This window comes from Onychomys torridus, chromosome X, assembly GCF_903995425.1.
Source record: "Onychomys torridus chromosome X, mOncTor1.1, whole genome shotgun sequence".
In the NCBI taxonomy this organism is placed as follows: domain Eukaryota; kingdom Metazoa; phylum Chordata; class Mammalia; order Rodentia; family Cricetidae; genus Onychomys; species Onychomys torridus.
This window is the reverse complement of record NC_050466.1, coordinates 123858770-123883638: the sequence shown is the minus strand read 5'-3', so window position 1 is coordinate 123883638 and position 24869 is coordinate 123858770. Positions and strand designations below refer to the sequence as shown.

Here is a 24869-nt window from a genome sequence, read left to right as displayed (position 1 = left end):
ACACTATATTTGTTTTAAAGCTGACTACAAAATTGCATTAGTCAAGATGGTATGGTCTTGCCACAAAGACAGACATATAGATAAATGAAACAGAATAAATGTTCAAAGATAAATCCATGTATCAATGAGAAATTGATTTTTATATATACATGGGCACAATTTTTTTTTTACTCACACGATGTCTCATCTTTATTGTTTAAGTGGCTGAGTTACATAAATCCAGCTTGTTAACTCCATTAACATCAACACATATCATCTGCAGTAACATTGTAACATTGTGACAGCTCCATACTGTGGATGAAGCAATACTTAGAACAGACTTATCATATTTAGTCTTTATGTAAATGTTTTAAATTGCCCAAATATACCATTGTGGCAGAAGAGATACCATGATCAAGCACAGACACAATTTGATGAAGAAGTTCTTTTCAACAAATACAGTTGGGATGACTGGGTAATTTATGTAAAAGAAGTTAGACCCTTATCTCACACTATATATCAAAATTAATTCAAAATGTCACAAATACCTAAATATAAGAGATAAACTTAATCCTTAGAAGAGACCGTACCCTAAGATTATGAAAGGATTGTTTGGATATAACAGCAAAAACAAAAGAAACAAGAAGTAGCTAATTGAGTGTTCAACAAATTTCAAAGCTCCTGAGTTTCAAAGATCACCATCAACAAAAAGTCAGGCACCTCAGCACTTAGGAGGTTGAATGAGGCAGGAACATGAAAAAAAATGTTGGGAAATTGCCTATTTGATAAGGAATTGTTTCTGTAGTATGTCAAGTATTCTTACACTCAACAAGAGACAAATAATCTAATTTCAAAATGGGCAGAGCATCTGACTACATATTGCTCTTTAGAAGACATTCGAATTATCAACAAATGTAGTGAGTTGTTGGGGAAATCAAAGTTGGTTGTTAATCTGATGTATATAACAAGACAGTTTCAGGAAAACAAAAAATGAAGAATGAAAAAAAAAAAAAGAAAACAAAAAAGTCAGTAAGCTGGATAAGACTGTAGAAAAACCGGAACCCTAGTACTTGTAGGTAGGAATGTAAAATAATGTAGCTACTGTGAAAAATAGTTTGGTAGTTTTTTAAGAATTTAAATATAGAACTAATACACAACCCCAAAACACTATTCTTCAGTGTATATCTGAATGTGATGAAAAAATTTAAACAAATACTTGTGTATGGGAGTCCACATCAACATTCACAAGCAGCAAAAGGCAGAAACTGTCTTCAGTGAGATAAACAACACAGTGGTTTATCCATACAATGTAGTCTTCCACACCACAAAAAAGGAGCAAAACACTCACACATGCTCTAATGTGAATGAGGCTTGAAAACATATGCTAAATGCAAGAAACCAGGTGAGAAAGATTGAGTATTGTATTACTCTCTTCATATGCAACATCCAGAATTAGTAAATCCATAGAAACAGAAAGGAGATTAGTGGCTATCAGGGTCTTTAGAGAAGACTTAAGAATGCTTAAGGGATATGTGGTTATCTTTTGGCGTGAGGAAAATATTTTGGAAGTAGATAGAGATGGTGATTGGGAAACTTTGTGAATGTAGTAAACACCGCTTAAATTATTTCCCTTAAAATACTTAAAAATCAAAGAATTGAACTATTATTGCATGGTACAACACTGATGCAAGTTTTGAGCACATGACAGCAAATTATGGAAGATACAGTCAAAAGATCATATAGTGTATGATTGTATGTCTATAAAATGTCTGGTGTAGACAAATCTGTAAAGACAGATGTACATTAGTGGTTTCATCGAGCTGAAGGAGAATGGGGTGGGGAAACAATAACAGCTAATAGGCATGAAGAATTTGGGCAGGTGCTCAAAATGTTCTGGAATTAGACTGTAATGATAATTGAAGCTTATGAATATGGTAAAACTATTAAATTATACTTTTAAAATAATGTCTATATAATTTGAGTTCTATATAACGACAAGAGAATTTACTACTTAAGCAAAATAATGACAATGCTGTGTGGGTTTATAATGTATAAGAAATATATAGAAAGTATAGTATATTAAAACCACCTAAAGCTTAAGATCAGAAAATTTAAAGTATGTTCCTGTAATGCTCTTACATTTGTGAGATGGTATTATATGACGTGAACATAAACTGTTAGAAGTTAAAGATGTATATTATAAACTGTAGAACAGTCATGAAAAGAAAGGTAAGTAATATGTTATGAAGGTGATAAAATGGAATCAGAAAACATATTTAATACAAAACAAGGCATTAAAAGTGAACAAAATACAAATTGGATCAATAGCAAAGTTCATTAAGCCAGGCATTGTGGAACACACCTGCAATGCTAGTATTTGGGAATTTGAGGCATCAAGATTGTTAGTTAAAGGCCAGTCTGAGTTACAAAGATAGAAGCTCTATAACAATATTGTCTAGTACTACAAATAAGTGTGTCCAGTTATACACACCCTTGGTATGTGTACTGTAAGTATACAGAAACAAGTGCAAAGTAAAGTAATGGGGAAAAAGTGTCTCAGGTTCATAGTAACACAAAGAAGGCTGGGAGACTACATTGCTTTCATGTAGACATTATTGCAAAAATATTAATTTTTGTTTACCCCATTACCAACATCACACTGGAAAAGAGATCATTTCATCAAGAGGACAGAATAATAAAACATACTTACATAACTAGTAAAAGATTTTTCAAGTAGACAAAACAAAACTAGATAAACCCAGAAAGAGAATTGTCTCCACATATTTTGATATACATATGGCTTCTTCTGCTTGCTTATAAAGAATAAAAGAAAGTAGGTTTTGGGGAAGGAAGTACTGGTGAAAATGGATATGGGCTGTTCACACTTTCTGCTACATTGGGGAGACTTTTTAATATTGCTGCTGGTACAAGGGAAAGCATGCACTACCTGCTATGTACTGTCTGGTTCACTTGGCTTGTTCCATTTACCTGATTCCCAGTCTCATTTTCTGCCAAAGAGAACCAAACAAGGAAGGCAAGTTAGGATTAAGTTAAGTTACAGGTAAGGAAATAAAGTTGCTTCTTTGCGTGTATGCTGTGTCAATAAAATATAATAAACTTTCCAGTTGGAATTAAGGAATACTTTCTGCTTTGTCAGTAGTACTGTTTTCAGAATTACACAAGTGGTCCTTATGAGGTCACTAGTAACAATAGAGTGTTTACAAATCAGAAAATTCAAACTTCAGGAGCTTATCTGTATTCAAGAGCCTCAAGGAAGTTCACAAGCTGGGAATCAAGCCAGAGCCACAAAGTTTTCTTTATCTGTGGAGACTAAGTGGATGAATATGATTTCCCTCTGACAGAGTGGACTCATTACAAGCTCTCTATTTCCAAGGGATAACTTGAAAGGGTCTCCCGTGCTGCAGAGATGACAGGAAACACATTCATTCTTACTTGGGAACCAAGACTTCCCCAAACACACATTTTTCACAAAGCAGAAATCCCTGTAGTAGACTTTTTATTAATTTCTATCACACTCAGCATTCTGGTGGCTTATTTATTTATTTATTTATTTATTTATTTTGTGTGTTTATGTGTTGTGTGTTTGTATATGATGTTAGCAAATGATGCTATGATGCTGAGGTCTAGCATGTGATAGGCAAAAGGATATTGATTGAATAATATCTCTTCATCCCTGGATTTTGCAAAATAGGACAATTTAGTGCATAAGTTAGTAATTAAATTTTGAGTGAAAATGAATTAGTAATTTGTCTCAGATTTGGGGAAATTTAGTTGACTACTCAATGCTCATCTTACACATCTGTAAGTTGAAGACCATGCTACTAGCATCACTTGAATACACCAGAGTTTCTAAGGCTCAATTGAGATATGGGAAGAATGAAACTTTAATGAGGCCTGATTAACACTGATCATTACTCTCATTGCTAGCTATTGGGGTATTATTGGTAGTTTTCCTGAGAGCCTGATCAAGGGTCATGATAATGTGTCAAAAAAGACATGAAGATTTGAAATCTGGGCTTCCAACTGTGTCTCATGGCAGAACTGGCATTAGCAAATACTTTATTGACCATGAAGCAGAACTGAGAAAATGAACCAAAAAAATTCACTTGAAAATGAAGAATGTTAACTCTTTGATAGGTTCTGTGTGGCACTGGCTGAAATTAGGGGTAGTCTCAGACAACCCATGGCCTCTAATTCCAGGTTGGAGTTCTGTAATTTCTACTGGAAGCGTTTTCTCTAGCACCCTAGAGGGAAACATATCTGAAGAGCTTCTGCAGGCTTACATTGGACAGATGCTCTTGAAGCTAGAATGAGTAAAATTCCCATTTCTAAGCTAGTAACATTTGGGCCATTTTGTTGGCTTGCAGGCGTGTAGACCTAACTTGACAGATTTTCTCTTGAAAGTAGCACTACTATGAATTTACTCTGTGGAGCTCTCAAAGATCAGTTGTTTGTATTCAGAAACTAGTCTGCTAATGGGACAAGTGATCTTGTTTTGCATTTGTAGTGGGACCATCCAAGCCAAATGGCCAACAGAAAGAAGTCAAAGTGCATAACTCAAAGATGCTATGTTTGGAAAAAGTAAATAATTTTGCACCAAAATGAACACATTTTGTCCCATTTCACCCTAAGAATGTGGAACAAAGCTCCCAATACAGTGTGCTAAGCCAGGTTTTAAATTAAGTGTTGGTCTGTCTTTCCATTTTACTGAAAGATCCTTAATCATGCATATACATATTTGCTTTATAAATTAATCCCAATTTACTACCAATAGGTACCATCCCTACATTTTGGAAACTAGAAGCAGAGCTGTATTAATCGCATTATCAATAGTACTGAGACAACACACTTACAATAATTAGACAGGAGTTTAATTAGCAAAATACAGTAATTAATGAGTCTATGTCTATCAGAATAGCAAGAGCCAACTTGTAGCCACACCTAGACCACAAAGGATTATTAGAAGGGGATGACTTGATTGAGACAGGAAGACAAGAAGAACAAGTTTCTTCAAGAGAAATAAGGACATTCCACTGAGGGACACAAAACAACTTGAAGTGACCCTACAGAAAGGGAGCTGTGAAAACAAATACCCTAATCCCACTAGTATCATTCCTCTGCCTCCTTGCTATCCTTCCTGAGTATCCTGCTGATTGAACCCAGAAGCCAGAGGGCTTGGGAATCCTCTATGTGCAAACAGCAGGGGGAAAAATGTGATGTGAATCTGAAGTGGTGAATAGTGACAATGGGCACAAGAGATATGCTACCAGCTATTTGCTCTTCTGTAGGTTCAGGTGTTTGGCAAGCTGTCTTCTCAGGGAAACAGAGAGCTAAGATTACCCAAATGGGATTTGGGTCTGTTCATGTATTGAGGAAGAGGTTGGCAAACAAGCTTCTTCCAAATGAATATCTACTGTTGGCAAATACCCAAGATTTGTACTAGAGTCAGGAGGAGTTGTAATCCAAGACATAATAGCATGTCTGTTCTGCCTATCACACATCGTGATAACCACATATCATTTGGTTGGGTGTATACTGGATTACTATTTGTTGTGGTATGGTAGGGTCAATAAGCATCCAATGATTGCTTGTTAGCATACACTTTAGAGGACAGGCTTATTGGGGTTCAAGTCCTTCACTGTATCAACATATGAGTTATTTCCACCACAGCAACCTTCAAAGAAACATGGATAATTCTAAAAACAAACAAACCCCACAAAAACATTACACTTAAAGCAAAAATGGTATTCAATATTTAAATACTATTCAGTTTATTTTGAAGCTACTTAGGGGTGAACATGGCTGAATAGCCCAGCCTGAGAAAAGAGATTCTCTGCTCACTAAAGCCAACTGAAGTCTTGGCCAAACAAAAGTGGTTTCTTGTGTGTAGAGAGGCTAAGTGCTGTCAGCGCCAACTCCTAACTAAGCAAAGAATGAAACCTTTGGCATTGAAGATGTCTTTTCAATTTGGATGCAGACACTGAGAAACTGTGCCATCCTTATAATTATTTTCTACTGATTTTGATTTTGATGACAATGAAGAAACATATGAAGCTTAAAACATGGGCTAGGAGTTTATACAAACTCATTGCCACCTTCAACAATGGGCTCAACAAGTCTTTGCACATGCTGGCACATTTGTATAGACAACAGTGCCATCTTGTGTTAACTTCTGTATAACCTGGTAATGACTTGGAGTGGACAGAGAGTTTTTAATTAACCATGCTAATTGATGCAAAGAACCTACCTCATAGGCACCATAAGAACTGGAAAGTCGTTTTCAAATTTCATTGGAAGGGAAAAACACTATGGAAGCACCAACTGTCCAATATACACTCTGTTGGAAGCAATGAGTACTACATCAACATGGCAGATCAAGCCAACCTAAGAAAGGCAGACACACTTATAATCTCTGTCTGTCTCTGTCATCTATCTAGTCTTCCAAAAGTTAGAGGTATCCATGGAACAAGTCTTCCATCTAGCAGTAGAATGTTTGGAGTTGCTCCTATGTAACAGGTGAATAATGAAATAAATTTATTAACTGGTGAAAAAAAAACACATTTGGTACATAAACATGTTTGGTAGTAAAATGAGCTGATTTAGCAGAACAACTGATTCACCGTTGGCCCAAGTGGTAAAACCATGCATTGTGGATGGCTGTAATACTCCTCAAAGGTAATTCCTAGAATAGCTAGATTCAAAAGAGTTTTTGAACAATCAGTGTCAAGGGAGGGTCAACAATATCAAAGTGCTTTACTGGGTTGAGTTTGTGTACTCAAACAACACAACAGGCCTGGAGAGAGGTAGAGGCTTTAAAAAGCACAAATATTATCTGCACGTGCAACAATCTAAAAGTTAAAGGCTCTTGTTTGAAATGAAATTTCAATCAGGCATTATGTGAGTGAGGACTCGAAAATCCACATTTGCTCTTGCAACTCAAAGAGCAACATTCAGATGTATGCCATGTTAAAAATGATCTGTGGAGTGGACATAGGAGGTCAGCTAAAATTACACATCAGTGTTTTCATGGATTAGTCTACACGAAAATTAAAAAAGCTAAAATAGTTATTACTGCTTAGATTCTACAATATGCCACCATACTTTCTAAGCTTCAGATTGCCCATAGGTTCATATTGGGATTTAAAATTTTACGAAATTGTTTTGGTTGTTGTATTTTTAGCTGTCACACAAACTTTATTATAAAGGTTTTAAAAGTGCTTTTATTTTTAACAGGCCCTTGGTGGTTTTAGGGAGCTAGATGTGGCTCATTCTTAAGTATTAGAAATATTAACTCACTAATCTATTTTAAGCATTATTAATGAATTATTCTGTAAAGAGAAACTTGTTCTTTATTATCCATCAATACAACATTGTCAAGAAATTTACTATCAGCAGAGCATCTTCAGTAGTTTATTTTTGCCCATGGGAAAAAGTTTCCATGGCTGTATGTTTTCTGCCAGCAATCAGAATGATCAGAGACACAGAAACAAATTGCAATACAAACGAGAATGATTTTACACTTATGCTGAATAGAGAGACAATGAGCCGTAATTACAACATATAACTTTAATTAAGTTGATATTGGTGAAATAAAAAACACCCAGTGAGAAGATGACAGTTAAAGAAATAAAATATCCTATGACTATTCGTAATAAAATGTTTAAAATAAAAAGGTTTTAAAAATCCATTAGCTTTCTGTAGTTGAAGAGAGAAGACTAACCAAATATTGTCTTCTTACTCAAGAGAGCCCAAAGGAGAATAATTCTTACATGAGAAGCACCAGGATAATAAGAATCCTTAATTATTTTGGGTAAATTTTGTTTATCAAAATTGTTGGGAACAAGCAAAAACAAGATATGAATATTTGAAGATGGGGCATCTGATCATGAGTGTCTTGGAAAATGTAGAAAAAAGGATTGCTCCATTGGATATGATAACTTGATATGCAACATCAAACCATTAAAATTCTGATCAAAGTTACTTACATGATGTATTTTTTTAAAGTCAGTTAATAACTTGGGGATAAAAGTCCCATGTAATTTGTTTTCAGTAGTAAGTCAATGAAAAGATAAATTCTCCCCCATGTAAAATCTTGCTGTCTATAGTGTAAGCTTTCATACATTTTCAGTAAGGAAGGGTTTATATCAGATCACATCTAAATGACTCGACATTTTGAACTAAGAAGTTGTTTACAGAATATACACATTCTTTACTTACAGAGCAAAATAAGATTAACACCTTTCTATCAAAAACTTGGGGTACAGTAGGATTAGTAGCACCATGAGAAAGAATCTTCCTCAAACAGCAGTCTTTAATTTGACTCAGTATGATTCTTCCCTTCATTGAATTTTTAATGTGCCATTTTAGTAACTGGGCAAAATATATAAGCTTCTTCATCTTATAATCCTTGAAGAATGTTATTCTGGACCCCAAAAGTATAGTCCCTTCCCCATTTCTTTCTTAAGAAGTAAGACCTTGCTCTGGCACATTGCTGAGGTACATCTGAATCTCCGTGGTTACTAGTCAGCATGCTCTCTGTCATAGAGTGTATTAGCACCATTGGTGGCAGCAGTGGTGAAGTTGGGCGAGAGTAAAGGGGACATTGCATTCTGGGAATCACATATAATATATATATATATATATATATATATATATATATATATATATATATATATATATAATCACATTAAAAAAACACAAGGAATTCTTCAGCATGTTATGTCCTCTTCATGCATACTTGACATCGGCTAATACGTGTCCTTAAGTCGCCTGCTTTCAGTGTCTCTGACTGAGGTTTACTAGGAAATAAAAAATGAAACAATCAGCTTTGCTTTTCTGATTTCACTTCTATACACTTCTGCTATTTAAATTCTATTACAGGCATGAATTAACATCTAGACATTCTCTTTCTGGTAAGCAGCTTTCCCAGAGATTTAATGATTTATTTTATTTTTAAAACATCTATCTATCCATCTATCTTTATCTATCTGATGTGTGTGTGTGTGTGTGTGTGTGTGTGTGTGTGTGTGTGTGTGTGTGTTTAAAATCCAGGATTCAGAAATGAGATAGAAAATATGGATAACTGTCTGAGTTTATTTTATTTTGAGTATCATGGTTCTTGGTTTCATACATAATTTAATTTTTCATGGCAGAATAAAACTCCACTGTACATCTACACTTCATTTTCTGTATCTTCACATGTATTTCTGTGACTGCTTTCCTAATATTCATAGGATGAGAGAAGTTCAGACAATCGATGAGCAATAGATGATAAATATCATATGAGAAATATCAAGAAGGAGGCAGCACATAAAATAAAGACAAAACTTCAAAAGAGGTAGTCAGAGATATAAACATCATGGGTTATTTTATTCCTTCAAAGACTTGGGATGAAGACTCTGAAAACATTCTTAGAAAGAGAATTGTGAGGTTGGCATAGACAATACAAATTATAGTTTCTGTCCTTAAAATGGTCTCATTTTAGTAGACCAACTCCTGACTTTTTTTGTTATTGAAAGGTTAATACTGAGATACCTGTAATCACACTTACCTGACATTGGCAAGGTCTGTTTCTATATTACAAGTTAGGTAGATGTGCTGAACAAGCTAAGACTAAAGAACTAAGTCCAACAAATTCCTAAAATTTACACAGGATATTCCACCATTAATAGGTTATCTCTTCCCTAGTATCAATGAAGAAGGCTCTAGGTCTGAACTGAAGCCATAAGCAACTTACCTGAACATGTCTGACATATCAACAGTGGCCAGCCAAAAGCTATATGAATTGGCATAGTAGTTGCATGTCCCCCGCCCGTGACACTCAATGAAGGGAGCTGAACGAAATTCTTCCAAACAGGAACCAGGAGAGGCTAAGGCTTGGCCTGAGCCTTCTGCTCCTGCACTTGTATGCTAAAAAACATAAAGAAAATATTCCACAACCTATATGTGCTATAATACTTTAGTGATTATTCAATAATATATACTTAACATTGCCACTAATTAGAACACAATAAAAAAACTAGGGCTAAAGGTAAAAGAACAGTATCCACATCAAGAGCAGTCAATAAAAGGAACGAGCATAAATTTATAAATCTATGTATTATATTATAATATACAGTATATATACTTATATATAAATGTATAATACATGAAATGTATTACAGAAAATGTGGGAAGGAGAACACAGTGCTTGGGCAGAGGCTATTTAGTATTCAAGCCTATTACTACACTAGTGACTGAGCTGTCTCAAGTTGGGAGAAACAGATCTATGATGGAAGGCCAACTGTGATGAGAAAAGCAAGGATGGATGCTCCATACCATCATGAAGGAATAACCAATCCACAGAGAGTCCCACCCCTGAGGACAATGCGGAATTTGAATAGTCTGGCTGTGAACTGCGATCACCACAGCTGGGGCCTCACATACTGCACATCTGGTAAAGGAAAGGGAAAGAGAATATGATTTACAGAGTGAATATATAGGAAACAACAATCATTCTTCAGAAGCCATCATATTATAGAGGCCCTTGACTATGTCCCCAATGATCAGAAGAGGAGAAAAATGCACTCTGAGGATCGTTTTTGCATAAGAACTCTCTTCCCACATGCATAATACATTTATAAGCAAAAATTGCAAGCCTTTTTTAAAAGCCATTGTAGTATTACAGCTATTGCATTTTCATTTTCCATTGTGACATAAATTGGCTACAGACTTGTGTAGTCAATGCTGTAATTGCTGTAGGAGTTTGGCTTACTGTGCTTTATATACTTGCTGTCAAAGTGCCCAACTTGATGTAGACAATTAGTAATGCTATGACTGTGGTAAGAACAATGTCTAGTAAACTGGAAAAGACAAGAAGCAGATATTTTCTCAATCTCCACCCAGTATCCTTCCTCCAAAAGACATTTATTGAACACTTGGCCATATTTGGGTAAGTACAACAGACCCAGAATGGCTGGGAAGGTGCTCAGGAAGTAGAAGAGATAAAGTTGAAAACTATAAAATAAGTAAAAACAGCCATAGGAGAAATATTGCTGCATATATATAAATTTTAATAAAGAGCATGAGGAAACATCTTGAAATATGAAAGAAGTTGATTTAGCAAAATTTATCTGCATAATACATAATATATTATGGAAACTTTTACTGCATAAATTTGAGATTGAAAAAAAAAATCTCCCCTACACATTTGCATGCATTGTTATGCTCCTCCATCCCCAACACACACACAGATTTAGGTAAATACATGACCAAGGGAACTAAGAATTTACTAATCAAGCCAAATTAGATTGCATTTTTGTATTCAATGTCAAAGAAATTGGACTTAGTTACTAGAACCCTGTATCATGATCACAATAAAAGTAGCACTATCCAATATTTTCAAGAGATTGATTTAAGTTACTGTTCCATTGTGGAACACCCCCAGGAAATTTCTATTAATGGGACCAGCTTTGATTGGTTACTTTAAGGGAGTGCCAAATCTCATCTATTACTTCAACTCCTAATTTCTGTTTATCATAATAATGGGATGTGTGTCTCTCCCTGTGAGATATAATCCAGTCACATCAGAACAATAGCTATTCAGTGTAACAGAACTCTACCCAAGGACTATCCCTACACAATTCAAGTATACTGATAGTGCCTTAATATTCCCTAAACATTATCTTAATATTTTTTGAGGGATGGTAGTGCTGCTCATTATAATAAACCAAATAAATTCCAAGCTATAATTTGGCAGTTAAAGCATTCTACTATCTGTGCTCAAGGTAACTTTCTAATCTTTTCTTCCTATGGAAAATTTAAATACTAAATTCTCAAGACATTTGTCTATTATCCATTTTCATTTTTCTCTCCTTACTATGACTTTCCTTGACAAATACATGTGTATCTAGTTGTTTTCCAATATATCAAAGACAGATCAGTACAAAACATTTCTTTGAGACATATATCCTCAGATTTCTCTTGTTAGAATTAAACATCCTTTCCTCTATACTGTTGCCAAATCTTTTATTTGATCTTTTGTAGCACTTACCCTAAGCTGGATATACACCACAATAGTACAAATTTGCACAGATATACACAAATATATTTGCCTAATGACTAGACTGAGTTCTCTTTATATTAAAATATTTGTTTTAAGACCTGGTCAAAAGTTGATCTCCAAGACACATAGTTCAAACTAAATACTAGGTTGATATTAAAAACCTCTCTTGTATATGTAACTTGGGATGGACAGCATTGATTATCCATTTTAGACTCATTTCTTATTAGCTAAACTAAGCTGGGACTGGTAAAAGTCAAAGGTAAACCAGTGCCTCACCGACTAATGAATGGCTGGATGCTTTGGCCCTTTAGGGGTTCCATGCTCATTGGTATGGGTTCCGGGGTGGAAAGCCAGTAAGAATAGTCATTTCTTGAAGCAAAGTTACAAACATTGTTAATGTTGCAGAACATGAAAGGCATAGTACTGAATCGACGAAGGCAGCTGCCAGCGGTTCCTAGGAAGAATTGAAAAGAAAATGATGAAGGAATACATTATTATGTCTGGTTTCCCCTAAAATCATAAAGAACAATGCTTCATAACAAAATTGGTGCACATTCCTTAGATAAAAAACATGGTTGTTTAAAATCCTAGGATTCACTCATGTTATCATTTATAAAATCAAAATGAATTTTACAATGTATGCAGATTTTTTGTTATAGGTAATTATATATTCCATAGTGTTTTTAAATTGGTTATGGATCCTACAAACAATGGTGTCTATTGAAGAACTTCTATACATTTTTGAGTTACACGTAAAAGACACATACCAAATCTTTGTAGACTCTACCAATGTCATATTCTATGCTGCCCTTTTTTCTAAGATTATGTTCAGTATGTATTTTGTGTGGGCTAGCAATCTCTTCAAGTGTATTAGTAATATTAGTAACAATGCTAACCAACTACAGACAGGTTTAGAGATAAACCAAAAGTTAAACAAACATGAAAGAAGAAGGAAAAACTACAGGAAGAACAAAGAAAAGGATAATCAAGGTTCAATTGATATGTAATCTAGATTCCCACTTCAGTGCCCTAGGAACATCCCTCATACCTACAAAGTTAGCAAAGCACACCTCTAGGTGTGTCAGTGTTTCCTGATAAAGGAAAGTCCATCTGAAATATGGACGATGCCATCCAATAGGCTGGGGATAAAGAAGGGGAAAAAAGAGATAGCACAGGCTTTCATTTTTCTACTTCCTAATCACTATGAAATGAGAATATCTGCTCTTCAATACCCTTCCACCATGATGTTTTGAATCTTTAAGGCTAAACAGTGACACTAGCTGACCATAGAATGAAACTATGACACTATGGGCAAAATGATTCCTTTATCTGTCTCCCCCTCCCCCCCCCCCCCTTTTTTTGGGTTTTTTGAGATAGGGTTTGTCTGTACAACCCTGGCTGTTGTGGAACTTACTCTGTAGACCAGGCTGTGTAATGAAGTAGCTGCTATGTTGTATAGAGCCCGGGACAACTGCTTCCTTACTAAGCTAAATAAAAGGAAACATGGTCCCTTTGAAGTCATCTTGCCTTAAACCAAAAAATGGGACCTTGTACTAGATACAATGATTTAAATTTGAACTTAAAATTGTGCAGCCTTGGTGCAGTGGGGAGGGGCTTGGACCTGCCTCAACTGAATGTACAAGGCTCTGTTGACTCCCCATGGGAGACTTTGCCTTAGAGGAGGTGGGAATGGGGGGTGGGTAGGGGAGGAAGGCTGGTGGGCTGGAGGAGGGAGAAGAGGGGGAATCTGTGTTTGGTATATAAAATGAATAGAACATTTCTTAATAATAAAATAAAAATTTAGGTCCACCCCGGGAATCCCATCTGGATCAGAGGTGAGTGCCTGGGTTATAGTCAGAGAGGCAAATGCACCTGGGTCCCACAGCTGGACACAGGGCACCCCATGAGGACCTGACCAACTTGGCCCCAGTTTCCTGCCAATTGGTGGGCCCTGCGGGAAGGCTCCCCTTTTCCAAGACTGCAGGCAGACACTGCAGTCTCCACACCCTGCCCCCACACCCATCTGCTGGAGACCCCAGCCACTTCCTGAGAATCAGAGACCAGCCCCAAGCTTCCATCCTGCCCTGGAACTCCCATCTGGACCAGAGACCAGAGGAACTCCCATCTGGACAAGAGGAGCTCCCATCTGGACAAAATAAGGAGACCCAAGGGACTTCCTGAGACTCACCGCCCAGCACCCCAGCTCCTATCCGGCCAGCACTCTCATCTGGACCAGTGCTCCCATCTGGCCCAGAGCTTCCATCTGGACCAGAGAGAGGCTCCCTCAATCTGTCAACTCTCTATGGACCAAGTACACTGATAAGACCAAGAAGGAACACAAGAGGAGATGGGCAGACGTCAAGGCAGAAGTACATACAACAAAATAAAGAGCAATACAGCATCACCAGAACCTAGCCCTTCTCCAACAGCTAGACCTGAACATCACAGAATGGAAGAAGAAGAAGAAAACAACCTTATAAGTAACATCATGAAGAGGCTAGAGCCTTATATAGAAGAAATAAAAAATAAAGTAGAGGAACAAACAAAAAAATGGGAAGAACACTATAAAAAACTAGAGGAAAGGACAATTAAAACAGAAGAAAACAATAAATCCTTGAATGAAAATCATGAAAAAGCAAGGGAGACAATCCAAGACCTGAAGAGGGAAATAGAAAAAATGAAGAAGACACTAGCAGAAGGAATGTTGGAAATAGAAAATCTGAGTAAATAAACAGGAACTTCAGAGGCAAGTATAACCAACAGAATGCAAGAGATGGAAGAGAGGATCACTGGTGTTGAAGATACAGTAGAAGAAAGAGATTCATCATTCAAAGAAAACACAAAAACCAACAAAGTCATGACCCAAAATGTTCAAGAAATTTGGAACACTATGAAAAGGCCAAACCTACGAATAATAGGGATAGAGGAAGGAGAAGAATACCAACTCAAAGGCACAGAAAATATATTTAACAAGATCATAGAAGAAAACTTTCCCAACTTAAAGAAGGAAATGCCTATGAAGATACAAGAAGCCTATAGAACACCAAACAGACTAGACCCCCCCCCAAAAAAAGTCCCCTCGGCACATAATAATTAAACAACTAAACATACAGAATAAAGAAAGAATATTAAGGGCAGCAAAGGAAAAAGGCCAAGTGACTTATAAAGGCAAACCCATCAGAATAACACCCGATTTCTCAATGGAGACTTTGAAAGCCAGAAGGACCTGGACAGATATAATGCAGACACTAAGAGACCATGGACGCCAGCCTAGACTAATATACCCAGCAAAACTTTCAATCATCATAGATGGAGTAAACAAGACCTTCCAAGACAAAACCAGATTTAAACAATACTTATCCAGAAACCCAGCCCTACAGAAAGCAAAAGAAGGAAAATTCCAACCTAAGGAAGGCAGATACACCCATGAAAATACAGGCAATAGATAACACCACAGCAGTAAACCCCAAAGAAGAGAAGTACACACAAACCACCACCAAAAATTAAAAATAACAACAGGAACAAACAATCACTGGTCATTAATATTCCTTAATATCAATGGACTTAATTCACCTATAAAAAGACACAGACTAACAGAATGGATACAAAAACAGGACCCATCTTTCTGCTGCATGCAAGAAACACACCTCAAATTCAAAGACAGACACCTCCTAAGAATAAAAGGCTGGGAAAAGACTTTCCAATCAAATGGTCTTAAGAAGCAAGCTGGTGTAGCCATCCTAATATCCAGTAAATTGACTTCAAACTAAAATCAATCAAAAGAGATGATGAAGGACATTACATACTCATCGCAGGAAAGATCCACCAAGATGAAGTCTCAATTCTGAACATTTATGCCCCAAACACAAGGGCACCCACATATGTAAAAGAAACATTACTAAAGCTTAAATCACATATAAAACCCCACACATTAATAGTGGGAGACTTCAACATCCCACTTTCACCTCTGGACAGATCGGCCAAATTGAAACTTAACAGAGACATAATGGACTTAACTGATGTTATGGCTCAAATGGACTTAATCGATATCTACAGAACATTCCACCCAAACAAAAAAGAATATACCTTCTTCTCAGCACCCCATGGAACCTTCTCTGAAATCGACCACATACTTGGCCACAAAGCAAATCTCAGCAGATACAAAACAATTGGAATAACCTCCTGTGTTCTATCAGACCACCATGGTTTAAAGTTAGATTTCAACAACAGAAAAAAACTACAGAAATCCTACAATTTCATGGAAACTGAACAATGCTTAACTGAATCAGCAATGGGTTAAGGAAGAAATAAAGAAAGAAATTAAAGACTTCCTAGAGATCAATGAAAATGAATACACCACCACATACCCAAACTTATGGGATACTATGAAAGCAGTGCTAAGAGGGAAATTCAGAGCACTGAATGCCCCTATAAAGAAGCTGGAGAAATCTCACGCTAGTGACTTGACAGCACACCTGAAAGCCCTTGAACAGGAAGAAGCAAAGTCTCCCAGGAGGAACAGACACCAGGAAATTATCAAATTGAGAGCTGAAATCAATAAAATAGAAATAAAGAGAACAATACAAAGGATTAATGAAACAAAGAGTTGGTTCTTTGAGATCAACAAGATAGACAAGCCCTTATCCAAACTAATCAAAAGACACAGAGAGAGCATCCAAATTAATAAAATCAGAAATGAAAACGGGGACATAACAACAGACAATGAGGAAATCCAGATAATCATCAGGTCATACTTCAAAAACCTCTACTCCACAAAACTGGAAAATCTAAAAGAAATGGATAATTTTCTGGATAGGCACCACATACCTAAGTTAAATCAAGACCAGATAAACCATTTAAATAGCCCAATAACCCCTAAGGAAATAGAATCAGTCATTAAAAGTCTCCCAACCAAAAAAAGCCCTGGACCTGATGGTTTCACTGCAGAATTCTACCAGATCTTCAAAGGAGACTTAATACCAATACTCTTTAAATTGTTCCACACAATAGAAGCAGAAGGTATATTGCCAAACTCCTTCTATGAGGGTACAATTACCCTGATTCCTAAACTAAACAAAGATGCAACAAAGAAAGAGAACTACAGACCAAGCTCCCTCATGAACATTGATGCAAAAATACTCAATAAAATTCTGGCAAACAGACTCCAAGAACACATCAAAACAATTATCCACCATGATCAAGTAAGCTTCATCTCAGGGATGCAAGGGTGGTTCAACAAACGAAAGTCCGTCAATGTAATACACCATATAAACAAACTCAAAGAAAAAAAGCACATGATCATCTCACTAGATGCAGAAAAAGCATTAGACAAAATCCAACACCCCTTCATGATAAAGGTCTTGGAGCGACCAGGAATCCAGGGAACATACCTAAACATAATAAAGGCAATCTACAGCAAGCCAACAGCCAACATCAAATTAAATGGAGAGAAACTCAAAGCAATACCACTAAAATCAGGAACAAGGCAAGGCTGTCCCCTCTCCCCATACTTATTCAATATAGTACTTGAAGTTCTAGCCAGAGCTATAAGACAACACAAAGAGATTAAGGGGATACAAATTTGAAAGGAAGAAGTCAAGCTCTCCCTATTTGCAGATGACATGTTAGTATACATGAGTGACCCCAAAAATTCAACCAAGGAACTGATACAGCTAATAAAAACCTTCAGTAACATTGCAGGATACAAGATCAACTTAAAAAAAATCAGTAGCCTTCCTATATACAGTAGACAAATAGGCTGAGAAGGAAATCAGAGATATATCACCCTTTATAATAGCCACAAATGATATAAAATACCTTGGGGTTACTCTAACTAAGCATGTGAAGGACCTGTATGACAAGAACTTTAAGTCCCTGAAAAAAGAAATTGAAGAAGATGTCAGAAAATGGAAAGACCTCCCATGCTCATGGATAGGCAGGATTAACATAGTAAAAATGGTGATCTTACCAAAAGCAATCTACAGATTCAACGCAATTCCCATCAAATTACTAACACAATTCTTCACAGATCTGGAAAGAATAATACTCAACTTCATATGGAAAAACAAAAAACCCAGGACAGCCAAAAGAATCCTGTACAATAAAACAACCTCTGGAGGCATCACAATCCCAGACCTCAAGCTTTACTATAGAGTTACTGTAATAAAAACAGCTTGGTACTGGCATAAAAACTGACATGTGGACCAATGGAATCGAATTGAAGACCCTGATATTGACCCGCACACCTATGAACATATAATTTTTGACAAAGAAGCCAAAACTGTACAATGGAAAAAAGAAAGCATCTTCACCAAATGGTGCTGGCATAACTGGATGTCAATGTGTAGAAGGCTGCAAATAGATCCATATCTGTCACCATGCACAAAACTTAAATTCAAGTGGACCAAAGACCTCAACATAAATCCAGCTACTCTGAACCTGATAGTAGAGAAAGTAGGAAGTACACTTGAATGCATTGGCACCGGAGAGCACTTGCTAAATATAACACTAGTAGCACAGACACTGAGAGAAACAATCAATCAATGGGACCTGTTGAAACTGAGAAGCTTTTGTAGAGCAAAGGACATGGTCAACAAGACAAAGTGACAGCCTACAGAATGGGAAAAGTTCTTCACCAACCCCACATCTGACAGAGGGCTGATATCCAGAATATATAAAGAACTCAAGAAATTAGACATCAAAATGCCCAACAGTCCAATTAAGAAATGGGCTATAGAACTAAACAGAGAATTCTCCACAGAGGAAGTTCAAATGGCTGAAAGACATTTAAGGAATTGCTCAACATCCCTAATTATCCAGGAAATGCAAATCAAAACAACTCTGAGATACCACCTTACACCTGTCAGAATGGCTAAGATCAAAAGCACAGAAGACAGCTTATGCTGGAGAGGATGTGGAGCAAGGGGAACTCTCCTCCACTGCTGGTGGGAATGCAAGCTTGTACAGCCACTTTGGAAATCAATATGGTGCTTCCTTAGAAAATTGGGAATCCATCTCTCCCAAGACCCAGCTGTAGCACTCTTGGGCATATACCCAAGGAATGCTCAATCATACCACAAGGGCATTTGCTCAACTATGTTCGTATCAGCTTTGTTTGTAATAGCCAGAACCTGGAAACAACCTAGATGCCCTTCAACTGAAGAATGGATAAAGAAAATATGGTACATATACACAATGGAGTACTACTCAGCAGAGAAAAACAATGACATCATGAGGTTTGCAGGCAAATGGATGGATCTAGAAAAAATCATCCTGAGTGAGGTAACCCAGACTTAGAATGACAAACACGGTATGTACTCACTCATAGGAGGATACTATATGTAAAACAAAGATGACTAGACTGCTACACAACTCCAGGGAGACTACCTAGAAAACGGGACCCTAGGAAAGACCCAAGGATCACCCAATGACAGAGAAATGGATGAGATCTACATGAACAACCTGGACAACATTGGGAGTAATGAAGGGCAAGATTTGAGGGAAAGAAAGCTTAGGGGATCAGGAGATCCCAGCTGGATCAAGAACAGAAAGGGAGAATGAGGAATAACAGACCATGATGAATGAAGACCACATGAGAACAGGAATAGCCAGAGTGCTTGAGAGGTCCCCAAAAATCCACAGTGATACATCCTCTGGCAATGGTCGAGAGAAAGCCTGATCTGACCTAGTCCAGTGATCAGATGGCTAAACACCCTAACTGTCATGCTGGAACTCTTGTCCAATAACTGATGGAAGTGGATGCAGAGATCCTCAGCCAGGCCCCAGGTGGAGCTCCAGGTGTCCAACTGTCGAGAAAGAGGAGGGTCTGCAAGAGCGTTAATTGTTGTATCCAAGATTGCATAAAACACAGGGCCAAATAGCCAAACGAATGGAAGCACATGAATTATGAACCAAAGGCTGTGGAGCTCCCAGCTGCATCAGGCCCTCTGGATATGTGAGACCATTGAATAGCTTGAACTGTTTGGGAGGCACCCAGTCTGTGGGACCAGGATCTGTCCTTAGTGCATGAGCTGGCTGTTTGAAACCTTGGGCTTACACAGGGACACTTTGCTCAGTCTGGAAGGAGGTGACAGGACCTGCCTATACTGAATCTACCAGGTTTAAATGAATCCCCAGGGGTGCCTTGATCCTGGAGGACATGGGAATGGAGGGGAGGGGCTGGAGGGAAGGTGGGGGTGGGGGCGGGATGGGGGAGGACAGGGGAACCCATGGCTGATGTATAAAATTTAAAACACATAATAATAAAGAAAAAAAATAATAAAATAAAAATTTAAAAATTATTCATTTAAAGTGAGTTACTTAGTTGGCCTTGTCATGCTCTTTAATTTGAAAGCCCTAAAGAATAGAGTTTGTCTAAGGTCACTCTAGGCCATATTTTAAAAATAAATACAAAATGCTTAGAAATAAATTCAATGCCAACTATCTTACCCAAGTCTTGACCATGGGCTCTTTTATTTCCTTGTACATATAAGAGAGAAAAGCCTTCATAAATATGGACTGTTCCCTGTGGGCACTGTGGTGCATCTGTTGTTTGGCTGTGGCGTGTGATGAGGAATCCATGGGCAACAGAGATAGTTCCAGGAGGACCTGGAGGTCCTTGTAATCCATCTGGTCCTGGGGGACCATCCAATCCACGGGTACCTATTTGTATGAAATCATTAGTGTACAAGATTAAATAAGCTCTAAGCTACTATTGTGGCAATTAACAAAGCATAATGACTTAATTTGATTAGTTACATTATTCAATATTTATATAGGCATCGATAAAAGCATTGTCATGTATAATGGGCAGAGAGACAAATGAGATTATTTCCTTTGCCCTCAAAGAGATTGTATATATTTCCTCCTGGCATTGGCTGAAGACACAAATCACTAAAATTCTAGAAGAATAAAGTTTTAGGTAGGGAGAAGTGATGCCTATGGAAAGCCAGTATATTATCTATTCTCTTGCTATACTAAGGGAGTTTAAATCTTATGACTAAATTTCAGCAGCTGTTTTGTTTATCAACAGGAAAAGAAGGGTATGGTTTCTGTAGTTTTTCTAGCTTCAGTGCTAAAACATTTTCCTTTCAATACATCTGGAGAACTGTTCTGAAGGATACTTGCTTAGAAAATAGGTAACATTCTTAAGAAGCCTTCAAAATGCATCATTTTAACATACCACTGGATCTTCTTTGCATGAACTTATTTAAAAGTTAGTATATCTAGGCCATTAACCACAGTGTGTGCTGATTTTTGCTTTTAGGACACTTCATAGCAATGTCTGAGATAAAAATGTCACTAATTTGTTCAATCTCTGGAAACACAAAGTTACTGAATTGGCAGTGTTGGCTCTACAAAGGCCCACATGTATCACTACTTTGTACTGTAACCAATGATACTTTTTCCTAACACATATTCTGTGTGTTTATATTATCTTGTTATATATATATATATATATATATATATATATATATATATATATATATATATCACCTAGAGTTATAACATATTAACACTCTACTGAGTTTATATTCTTCCTACATTTTTTTGTTTGTTTTTCAAGACAGGGTTTCTCTGTGTAACTCTAACTGTCCTGGAACTCACTCTTTACATCCAGGCTGGCCTCAAACTCATAGAGATCTTCTTCCCTCTGTGTCCCTAGTACTGGGATTAAAGGTGTGTGCAATCATATTAGTATTTTTTTTTTACAGATTTAATCAAATACTTTTTGGAAGTAGGTTAACTTCAGATAGAAATTTAGGAACCTGAGTCTCAGTACTCACGAGGCTGAAGTAAAGAAGTTTGCCATGAATTTTAGGCAAACCAAGGCAACATTGTAAAGACTGAGCCAACCATCATTATATAGTGACATATTGAGTCAAAATACAAAATATGATGAAGTAAACTTGGTAGACATGAAAGTCAATATTGTTTGTTTATTTGTTTAAGAAAGGGTTTCTCTATGCAGCTCTGGCTCTCCTGGAACTCATTTTGTAGATCAGGCTGGACTTGAACTCAGAGATCACTCTGCCTCCTGAGTGCTGGGATTAAAGGTGTGCGTCGCCATTGCCCTGCTCTGAGGTCAGTATTGTAAAGAGCATCTACTGACTTTAAAAAATCTGTATATTAATATATCTTCTCAGCATGAGACTTCACCATGATCTTCAAAGTGCTATGGTGATCATTTAATTTTTTAACTATATTTACTGCATTTATGGGAAAATTTTTTTGTAATATTACAAAATGAAGAAAGATTTTTAAAATGTTCTAAGGTAGTTAAGAGATTTAAATAAACACACTGAAAATTAGCTGAGTAGAGCTGTCTCAATATAACCTGTCCAGTACACTCAAGTCCTAGGTTTAAACCCCTGCTACAATAAAATAAAATAAAAATAGTTGAACTAGTAACTATTTTGAGCACCTGGAAGAATATCTTGGATTTCTAGTGCTTTATATACAAGCAAAAGCAAAGCAACATTTTTATACTTGTCTGGTACAGTATATCTCCTTGGATGTGCCTTCCTAGTTTTCCCCAGGTCCAAATGTGACAGCTAGCTCTGCTCTCTCAATAAGAAGTTATCACAGTTCCACATATAGTCCCATATCCCGAAGTCTTGAAAACATAAACCTTACAACCAGCAGCATTGTTTTAATCATTTTACCTGGCTGTCCTGGCAGACCTGGGTCTCCTTTGCGTCCTCCTGCACCATCAAAGCCTGGGAGTCCATTGCGCCCTGGATCTCCTGGAGGACCAATTGGACCTACAGGAAAACAAATGGATTTTTAACACAATCAAGTCTTGTAAATTAGCATGTCCGGAGGAGTTCAAAGAAATATGGTTGGGCCTAAATGATGGTTACACATGAGATTTTAACATTTCTAAGAAGAGGAGAAGTGAGACCTGTGGTGGACCAGTATTCCATTCCTAGCTGAAACTATTATTGGCAGAGACAAATTTTCAACATGTAAGAAGCAGATTAAGGGAATGTTCTCAAATGGATAGGTCTTAAACAATGATCCACCAAGGTACCTGGTAAGCCTTGAGGGCCTGGAAGTCCTGGTGGACCTTTCAATCCAGGTTGACCAGGAACTCCTGGAGGACCAGCATCTCCTTTGATTATAATGCTCTGTCCTGAAGGACCAGGTAACCCGGGAGGACCTAAGAAGCAAAACCACAAATGTGAAGATGGAAAAGAGAAATGTCAGAAGAAACAGATGTGAAATTAGTCTATGGTCAGAAGATGTACTTGTATGGTAAACAAACAAGTGATAAATACTTGACTGCTGCAACTGCTGCCACATTAAACAGAAGTTTATTTAGGGAAAATGCAATTATGTAATCAAGAAAATCAAAACTAGCCCATGTCAGCCTTCTGGCCTACCTTCCAGGAGTCCTCATCAGTGAGGAAACTCCAGACTCACACAGCAACTCCATCCTCCCATGCTGAGAACCCCTGCCCCCCTCATCTCTAGGCAGAAAGCTTAGTTCAAGCTGCCAACTCTATCCATCTTTGTCAACTCCACCTAACTCTGTCCTCAACTCTTCAGTAAAGTGACACAGATTAACAGACTGGATCAGAAAAGAAGGTCTATCTTTTTTGTTACCTCCAAGAAACATACCTAATGACTAATGATAGATACCATCTTAGAGATGGAAAAAGACAGAGAAACCCTGTCTTGAAAATCTTAACCATATATGCAATAAACACAGGTTAAATATGGCTAATAATCATTATTAAAATGCTTAATATCTTTAGCCATAATGGAAATGCAAATTAAAACTACTTTGAGATTCTGTCTTATCCAGTCAGAATGTCTAGAATACAAAAAAAAAACCATATACACACACATACAACACATATAAACATATACACATAAACAACCAAAGAACAAAACAAAACAAAAAAAATGACAAATGCTGGCATGGATGTGGGAAATATTTGTTCACTGATGGTAGGAATACATCCTTGTGCACTCACTGGTGGAAATTAGTGTGGAGGTTCTTCAGAAAGGTAGAAAAAGATCTACACATGATCCAGCTTTATCACTCATGAGTATATAACCAAAGGAGATATTTACTCAATGTTTATTGGTGTTCTCTTCACAATAGTCAAGAAATGAAACAGCCTAGATATTAATCAACTAATGAAAGGATAATAAAAATGTGGTATATTTACACAGTGAAATATTATTCAAATATTAAGAAAAATTATAACATGAAATTTGCAGGTAAATGAATGAGGCTGGAAAAAATATTCTGAGTAGTAAACCATAACCAGAAAGACAAACATCATGTTTTCTCTAATTTGTGGATGTTAGCTTTGAGTCATCAGATAAATGTGATTCATTTGGAATACTCATAGAGGTCAAGAAAGTACTAAGGGACCATGGAGAGGGGATTTATGAGAAGGAAAACAAAAAACATTGTTATTAAGGGTTAAATGGGAATGGAGGAACAGTAAATATTAAATTGAGGTGGGGAAAGGGAAGGCAAGGTAGAGGAGGGACAATGGGGATGGACAAATACTATTTAGAAACTTTTGAAAACATCATATAGAAACCTAGTATTAAAGAAATTTCCACATACACACATACAAAAGTTAAAAGGTAACTCAGTAACAGAGCAACAATACCCTTAGCAGATACTACAAGGCTAATAAATGAAAAGTCCAGTGCCAGGAATAAGTTACTTCTTTTGAAGTTGTTGGTCTATGAGGTCCCATAGACCACCCCAGAAATTACTGGCTCTTGGTTACCCAGAACTTGATGGTAAGGCCCCATTGCTGAAGACACCATAGACTTGAGTCAACGAATTTGCAGAAAT

The 24869-nt window shown here is 37.0% G+C and overlaps 1 protein-coding gene across 2 annotated transcripts in view; it reads right to left on the bottom strand.

Annotated features, from left to right (window-relative positions):
* Nucleotides 1–8663: 8663 nt before the first annotated feature.
* The window catches only part of Col4a5 (collagen type IV alpha 5 chain), a 210454-nt gene continuing 194248 nt past the window's right edge, over nucleotides 8664–24869 (bottom strand). For both annotated transcript variants that reach the window (XM_036175182.1, XM_036175183.1), the window contains 7 exons: nucleotides 23076–23204; nucleotides 22708–22806; nucleotides 20492–20704; nucleotides 12320–12497; nucleotides 10318–10432; nucleotides 9737–9909; nucleotides 8664–8798 (listed from right to left, as the gene is read on the bottom strand). In XM_036175182.1, coding sequence (XP_036031075.1) covers nucleotides 8717–8798; nucleotides 9737–9909; nucleotides 10318–10432; nucleotides 12320–12497; nucleotides 20492–20704; nucleotides 22708–22806; nucleotides 23076–23204 — 989 coding nt within the window. In that variant the 3' untranslated portion in view covers nucleotides 8664–8716. The remainder of the gene's footprint in view (nucleotides 8799–9736; nucleotides 9910–10317; nucleotides 10433–12319; nucleotides 12498–20491; nucleotides 20705–22707; nucleotides 22807–23075; nucleotides 23205–24869) is intronic.